This window comes from Ranitomeya variabilis, chromosome 1, assembly GCF_051348905.1.
Source record: "Ranitomeya variabilis isolate aRanVar5 chromosome 1, aRanVar5.hap1, whole genome shotgun sequence".
Lineage (NCBI taxonomy): Eukaryota > Metazoa > Chordata > Amphibia > Anura > Dendrobatidae > Ranitomeya > Ranitomeya variabilis.
This window is the reverse complement of record NC_135232.1, coordinates 221,318,107-221,326,454: the sequence shown is the minus strand read 5'-3', so window position 1 is coordinate 221,326,454 and position 8,348 is coordinate 221,318,107. Positions and strand designations below refer to the sequence as shown.

Here is an 8,348-nt window from a genome sequence, read left to right as displayed (position 1 = left end):
CTGACACAATATCACGGAAATTTGGATACGCCGATGACTGGGCACTTGCTACAGTGAGCAAAACAATGGAGGAAGCAGAGGAGGTCCTAACAGAAGATCTTAGTGTAATGGGAATGTATTTTCGACAATGGAGGCTAAAGCCCAATCCATCAAAAACGGAAGTATGTTGCTTTCATTTACACAATGCAAGTGCTAAGACTGAACTCAAAGTACGTTTTGAAGGTCAACTTGTCAAACACAACTTCAATCCCAAGTATTTAGGCATAATCCTTGATAGAAGCCTAACCTTTAAATCTCACTTGGAAAAGACGGCACAGAAACTGAAAGCACGCAACAATATTATTCAGAAACTCTGCGGATCCTCCTGGGGTTCCTCCACACCTGTCTTGCGAACGTCTACCCTTGCCTTGGTGTACTCTACCGCAGAATATTGTGCTCCAGTATGGCTGAATAGTTGTCATGTGAATGCAATCGACAATCAGTTGAACAACTCTATGCGCATAATTTCTGGTGCTATCAGACCTACGCCCATCCACTGGTTACCTGTCTTGACCCATATCGCACCTGCAAATCTGAGAAGACAAAAGCTCCTACTTAAAGAATACACCAAAGTATTGAATAATGAAAATCTCCCAATACATCAAAATATCCAAGATGTTCAAATACAGCGACTGAAATCAAGACATCCACCCATCCGAACCGCAATTACCCTGTATGATCATGATTTCAATTTAGAAGAGAAATGGCGTGAACTTTGGGTCAGTGCAGTAGACGGTGAGCCTCAAGCGTTTCCTCACTTTCAAAATCCACCACCAGGCTTCAATCTGCCAAGGAAAACCTGGGTCACTTTGAATCGTATCAGAACAAACTTTGGAGTCTGTGCAGATCTTATGCATAAGTGGGGAAAATCTGACTCTCCTGCCTGTGACTGTGGAGCTGACCATCAAACAATTCAGCACATTGTCGAGGAATGTCCCCTCAGATCTTATACTGGTGACAAGAATGATTTCTATACTGGAAATGACAATGTTATTGCATACATAGAAAATCTCGATATCTGACTCTGATTTCTGCTCCTTTGTTCTTTTCAATCACTGTTTATCATTTATGTATTCTTATATGATGTTTAAATATATGTTCATACGATTAATAATAATAATATGCTGACGCATCGCTGACCCTCAGTCACGTGACGGGGGTCAGCAATGCGCTCATTTCCGGCCCGATGGCCGGAAACGCTAGTTAAATGCCGCTCTCAGCGTTTGACAACGGCATTTACCTAGTTAATAACTGCGGGTGGATCGTGATTCCACCCGTCGCTATTGTGGGCACATGTCAGCTGTTCAAAACAGATTATGTGTCCCGACTTTGATGCGGACTCACCGCCGCAGCCCGCATCAAAGTGGGGGTTCTAATTTTTTTACATTTTTGTCAAATTTCTGATATTTTTTATAAATAAACACAAAACATGTGAACCTAAATTTACCATTATCATAAAGTAAAAAAAAAAATCACTGTAATTTGTTGAAGCGTTCCAGAGTTATTACCCCATAAAGTGACACTGGTCAGATTTTTAAAATTTGGCTCCGTTACTAAGGGGTTAAAACCATCATTTCCTACTATTGTTAAAAGCTCTTTTTCCATTGGACCATTGATTCAATATGTACTATTAGGCTATGTGCACACGTATTTTTGAGCGCTGCGGATTTTTCGGCAGCGGATTTTACAAATCCGCAGGTAAAAGGCACTGCGTTTTACCTGTGGATTTACCGCGGTTTTTATGCAACGGAATCTGCACAAAGAATTGACATGCTGCGGAATGTAACCCAAAGCGTTTCCGCGTGTTTTTTTCCACAGCATGTGCACTGCGGATTGTGGTTTCCATAGGTTTACATTGTACTGTAAACGCATGGGAAACTGCTGCGGACCCGCAACGTGTGCACATAGCCTAAGCTGATCTACCTTTAAGGCTACGTTCACATTTGCGGTCGGCGCCGCAGCGTCGGGCGCCGCAGCGTCGCCGCATGCGTCATTCGCCCCTATATTTAACATGGGGGCGCATGGACATGCGTCGCACTTGCGTTTTGCGCCGCATGCGTCACTGCGGCGCCCGCGTCCGAGTGCGGAGGACGCAGCAAGTTGCATTTTTGCTGCGTCCAAAATCAATGAAAAAAAGGACGCATGCGGTGCAAAACGCAGCGTTGTGCATGCGTTTTGCTGCGTTTTTGTTTGCGTTGTGGCGCCGACGCTGCGGCGCACAACGCAAATGTGAACGTAGCCTAAGACACTTGTTACTCTGCTTTAAAAATAGATTTAATAATGTAATTGGTCCAATTGGATTTGGAGTTCATATCATCAGAGATTTTTTCATACGTTGAAGCTTATAAGCACTAATTGTATGTACAATGGTACTGATTTAATATGTACTAATATTGCTACTTAGCATCAGGAATAATTTAATCGATCTAAATGTACATGACTGCCTATTATTTGAGAACTCATTATTATTTTTTACACATCGAAGCTTATAAGCACTAACAGTATTTTATTTTGTGAAAGAATTGGATGTTTTTCTCTAGTCCAAACCATAAGGCTATGTTCACACGATGCGGTTTTGGCTGCGGATCCGCAGCGGATTTGCAGCTGCGGATCCGCAGCCGTTTTCCATGCAGGGTACAGTACAATGTTACCCTTTGGAAAACGAAATCCGCTGTTCCCACGTTCCTTTTTTCAGCTAGAAAATCCGCGCGGATTTTCTGCGGAAAAAAAGAAGTACCATGTCAATTCTTGCTGCGGATTCCGCAGCGGGTTTCCACCAGCACCAATAGGAAAGTGCAGTTGGAAACCCGCAGTGGAATCCGCAGTAGAAAAAGGACAAAAAACCGCAGTGAAAATCACCGCGGATTTGCTCTGCGGGTTTCCCAAATCAGGACCTGAAAAATCCGCAGCAAAAAAAGGAACGTGTGAACAAGCCCTATCAGTAACATAACACTACTTTAAGGGTATGTGCACACGTTGTGGATTTTGCTGCGGATTTGCAGCTGTTATCCCTGAGTTTACAGTACCATGTAAACCTATGGAAAACAAAATCCGCAGTGCACATGCTGCGGAAAAAAACGCACGGAAACGTAGCGTTGTTTATTCCGCAGCATGTCAATTCTTTGTGCGGCTTCCTCAGCAGTTTACACCTGCTCCTCAATAGGAATCCGCAGGTGGAATCCGCACAAAAACCACAAAAAAAGCGGTAAATCCGCGGTAATTCCACAGGTAATCCACAGTGCGGTTTACCTGCGGATTTAACAAAATCAATCCGGAAAAATCCGCAGGACTTTCCGCAACGTGTGCACATAGCCTCATGATATTCATTGCTCTTAATATTGGGTATAACTATCCCTTTGTTTGCAAGTCCATCTTTCTTGTGTTTACCCATTGCATTTTTTTTTTTAAATTGTGTGTTATTTAGTATTCAAAAAATGTATTATCTTTTGAAATTTACTGGGCATTTGCTTCTGTATATTTATAGGTTTATATGCAATTGTGGAAGTGTCATCATTATCAAGGCCAATTTTTTCTAGGTTCTTATTAAAATAAAGGTAGAGAAGACCCTGGTGAACCTATCTAGGCTTGCACAAGATCGATCTTCCTACATATCGTTCATCCTTCCAGTCGCCATGTCGAGGTGAAGGCTGTTAAATAAATAAACTAAATTCACCAAAACACAAAAAATCCAGAATAAAATTCTAGGTCAGCTGGTGGTTAACTATGCAAGCAAATCCGGACTTGAGAGGTGGGCCTAGCTTTCCACACCTCAGATTTCCTAAGGGTATGTGTCCACGTTCAGGATTGCATCAGGATTTGGTCAGGATTTTCCATCAGTATTTGTAAGCCAAAACCAGGAGTGGGTGATAAATGCAAAAGTGGAGCATATGTTTCTATTATACTTTTCCTCTGAGGGTATGTTTCCACGTTCAGGAAACGCTGCTTGTTTGACGCTGCGCAGCGCTGCAGCGTCAAACAAGCAGCGTCCAGATGTTCCAGCATAGTGGAGGGGATTTGATGAAATCCCGTCTCCACTATGCGTGGAAACCCGCACGCGGCGGCCCTGCGACTACGGACATGCTGCGCGTCTTTTCAGATCGCAGCATGTCCGTACACCTTGCGGGGACGCAGCGTCCCCGCAAGGCATATCACAGGGCCCTATGGGACAGAGTGATCATCCCGGATGTGAAGAGTTAACACATCCGGCATGATCGCGTCCCATTAAGGGGGCGGGGCTTAGCGCCGAGCGGCTTCGCCGCTGCGGCGATACCGCCGGCCATCCTGATCGTGGAGTCATACCCTAATTGTTCCACTCCTGGTTTTGGCTTACAAATACTGATGAAAAATCCTGACCAAATCCTGATGCAATCCTGAACGTTCAGGTTTGCTTCAGGCTTTGGTCAGGATTTTATGCAGGTAAAATCCTGACCAAAAATGCACCTGAGGTCACTGGCAGGTCACCTGCGGTGTTCCTGCGTGTTTTGCTCATTGTAGCAACATGCTGCGTTCTGGAAAAACACACCGCATGTGCGTTTTTGTGGGAAAAACGCATGCGTTTTTTAATGCACAGAGGAGACGGGATTTCATTAAATCCCCTCCACTATGCTGTAACATCTGGATGCTGCGTTTTTTACGCTGCGGCTTAACGCTGCGTCAAAAACGCAGCGTTTCCTGAAAGTGGACACATACCCTAAGAGCACACAGACAGCCAGCATGTGCCCTCTGCCATTATATACATATTACCATAGCTGTGCATTGCAGGTGGTTAGCGAGAAGCATCATAAGGGTATATGCACATGTTCAGCATTCTGCTACAAGTACTACAGTGTTGGTAGGAAAAATGTTGCTTAAAATATTCAGGTCTTTCCTCGTTTTTGATGCATTTTACCCCAGGTATTTGAACAGGTGAAAACACTGAAAGACCTGACATGCCTCAGATTTGAAATTGTTTCAAATCTGCAAGGGCAAAAGCAGCACATGCCTGAGATTTCAGAAATTGTATTCACTTTGCTGGTAAAGTAAAATGCTTCATTTTTTTATGTGGCAAAAATGCATGTAAAAAACACAGCAAAAATGCAACGTGTGGACATATCCCATGAAAAGAACTTAGAGGAAATGTGCAGACATCAATCACTTTTCCCCTGGTCCTGTTACAACCTCTTCAGAGATTATGACCATAAATGTTTCCACAACTTAAAGTGGCATCAACAATTAAGCTCTGCTCTTAAAAAATGTAATTTGTGAGATGCCCAGTCACTCTGATTCAGGTGTTGCCCAGTTGTGTACTTGTCACTTGTACTTGCTTTTGTAGCAAAGGTGAAGAAACCGAGGAGTGGGGTAGGTTGGCGCCTCTGATCCGAGGACATTCAGAAACTTTATTAAAGGTGCAGACAAAGACATTTCAGAGACGAATTGTCCGCTTTGTCAGGTATATAATACCCAGTCTGCCACCTAGTACTGCACACTTGTCTATGGGTACTATGCTCCTAGTATAACTTCACCAGGTGGGAGTCCTACTTATGCCACTAACAACCATTTTCTTTCCCAGCGATGTTAACCCATTTAGCGCTGTTCTTTTCCCTATGTGCACACAGTAGGAGCTCGGCTTTTGGGATATGGTGGCTTGTCCCATTGTTTCTGCTGGCGGCCTTTTCTCTCTTCCTAGGGCCATGGTTCCCAGCCAGCACTGTGCGACTCCTGCTTGTCTATCTGTCCGAGCCCTGTTTATCAGACTCCATTCTAACTGTGCACCCTGGAGCCTTCACGTCCCACACACACTGACAATGTCCTGACTGCCAACATGGCGCTCGGTTTTCTCAGACAGCCCCATAGAAGCGAATGAAGCCATGAATTGTTACTTCTGCTCGTGGATCGAAGTGTGCCAACCAAACATGCAGCACTCTGGTTCAATACTGGCACCGAGCGGTCAGAAAATGTGCAAATAGGATAACAAAGGTGACACCTGCCATACACTGCTCCGACCTCGTCATTATTTATGGCGCACGTTACATCACAGCAGTTTGTGGAAACTTCATAACTATCTGAAGTTAATAAATTGACCGCTAGATGGCAGCATGCGACAAGTTGTGGAGGAGAAAGCAGAATTCCAACACTCCAATGACGCGACCGCTTTGTCCCAAAGACTTCCGCTCATTCCGGAAGTGACATCACTCATGGGAAACGTCTCCTAGGCAACTACAGCAAGCTGCTTTCATCGTTAACGGGGCAGGTTTTCCGTGTCAGGTAACTTCTCGCGCCTCGGCATTCACTGCTCGTTATATCCGCGTAATGGCGGCTGTGTCTGATATGAATCGTATACGTGCAGCCGTTCACTTATAGTCAAGTAGAAACATTCTTATTTCTCCAGCAAAATGACTGAGCTGTGCAGCTGCAGGGCTCCTCTCAGGGCAAGCACTGCGGACCCCACACCAGTGACCGACCACCAGGCTCCTTCCACAGTGACCTCCGCCGCTCCGTTATTTCCCGAGGTTGCGTTATCTGCAACTTACAGACTGGTGCATGTACATATAGATTGGTGTGCCGGCCCTCTTCCCCCTGGTGCCGGCCCTCTGCCCCCCTGGTGACGGCCCTCTGCCTCCCGTGTGCCGGCCCTCTGCCTCCCGTGTGCCGGCCCTCTTCCCCCTGGTGCCGGCCCCCTGCCTCCCGTGTGCCGGCCCTCTGCCCCCCTGGTGACGGCCCTCTGCCTCCCGTGTGCCGGCCCTCTTCCCCCTGGTGCCGGCCCCCTGCCTCCCGTGTGCCGGCCCTCTGCCCCCCTGGTGACGGCCCTCTGCCTCCCGTGTGCCGGCCCTCTGCCCCCCTGGTGACGGCCCTCTGCCCCCCTGGTGACGGCCCTCTGCCTCCCGTGTGCCGGCCCTCTTCCCCCGTGTGCCGGCCCCCTGCCTCCCGTGTGCCGGCCCTCTGCCCCCCTGGTGACGGCCCTCTGCCTCCCGTGTGCCGGCCCTCTGCCCCCGTGTGCCGGCCCCCTGCCTCCCGTGTGCCGGCCCCCTGCCCCCCTGGTGCCGGCCCCCTGCCCCCCTGGTGCCGGCCCTCTGCCCCCCTGGTGCCGGCCCTCTGCCCCCCTGGTGCCGGCCCTCTGCCCCCCTGGTGCCGGCCCTCTGCCCCCCTGGTGACGGCCCTCTGCCTCCCGTGTGCCGGCCCTCTGCCCCCCTGGTGACGGCCCTCTGCCTCCCGTGTGCCGGCCCTCTGCCCCCTTGGTGACGGCCCTCTGCCCCCCTGGTGACGGCCCTCTATCTCCCGTGTGCCGGCCCTCTGCCCCTCTGGTGACGGCCCTCTGCCCCCCTGGTGACGGCCCTCTGCTTCCCGTGTGCCGGCCCCCTGCCCCCCTGGTGACGGCCCCCTGGTGACTGCCCTCTGCTGTCCGTGTGCCTTGTTCATCTATGGAGCATGCTATAGTAAGTGTGAGAAATGTGCAGAATCCAGACCGAGCTGAGGTGGCGGCATTCTGTGCCAATGTCTTAGCGGGAACGTGTCAGTTTATTGATGATGCCCAGACCACGGACATAATGAATCAGGCTCTGCATTACCAGAAAGCATACTTTAAAAAGCTGACTATATGGAGATAGGTGATGAGTCCAGTGACTTCCCTGCCCTGCTCCAGCTCACTGACAGGTCTCTCATGTGTGTACTTAGGTAGAGACCTGTCAATCATTTAGAGTGGGGATCGGAGGATGCCGGCTATGGACGTCATTGGTTTGGTCAGGTCTCTCTCATGTGTGTACCTACAGTAGGTAGATAACTTACAGTCATCTAGAGTGGGGATCGGAGGATGCCGGCCGGTGACTTCATTGGATTGGACAGGTCTCTCCCATGTGTGTACCTAGGTAGAGACATGTCAGTCATTTGAGTGGAGTTCTGGAGATGCCAGCTGGGGATATCATTGGTTTGTTCAGGTCTCTCCCGTGTGTACTTGGGTAGAAACTTGTCAATCATCTAGAGTGGAGGTCAGAAGATGCCGGCCAGGGACATCATTAGATTGGTCAGGTCTATCCTATGTGTGTACCTAGGTAGAGACCCGTCAGTCAGTCATCTACAGTGGGTGTTGGAGGATGCCGGCCCGGGACATCATTAGATTGGTCAGGTCTATCCTATGTGTGTACCTAGGTAGAGACCCGTCAGTCAGTCATCTACAGTGGGTGTTGGAGGATGCCGGCCCGGGACATCATTAGATTGGTCAGGTCTATCCTATGTGTGTACCTAGGTAGAGACCCGTCAGTCAGTCATCTACAGTGGGGGTTGGAGGATGCCGGCCCGGGACATCATTAGATTGGTCAGGTCTCTCCCATGTGTGT

The 8,348-nt window shown here is 48.6% G+C and overlaps 1 protein-coding gene across 2 annotated transcripts in view; it reads left to right on the top strand.

The window, feature by feature from the left end:
• The first annotated feature begins 6,113 nt into the window (after positions 1–6,113).
• Positions 6,114–8,348, top strand: part of IFT81 (intraflagellar transport 81) — a 230,547-nt gene continuing 228,312 nt past the window's right edge. Inside the window, exon 1 of one of the 2 annotated variants that reach the window (XM_077292909.1) lies at positions 6,114–6,282. Coding sequence is in view for 1 of the 2 variants with exons in the window: in XM_077292904.1 (XP_077149019.1) it covers positions 7,437–7,451 (15 nt within the window). In the remaining variant the exon portion in view is untranslated. Of the gene's footprint in view, positions 6,283–7,314; positions 7,452–8,348 lie in introns of those variants that run through there. The other variant, XM_077292904.1, reaches the window with a different exon arrangement.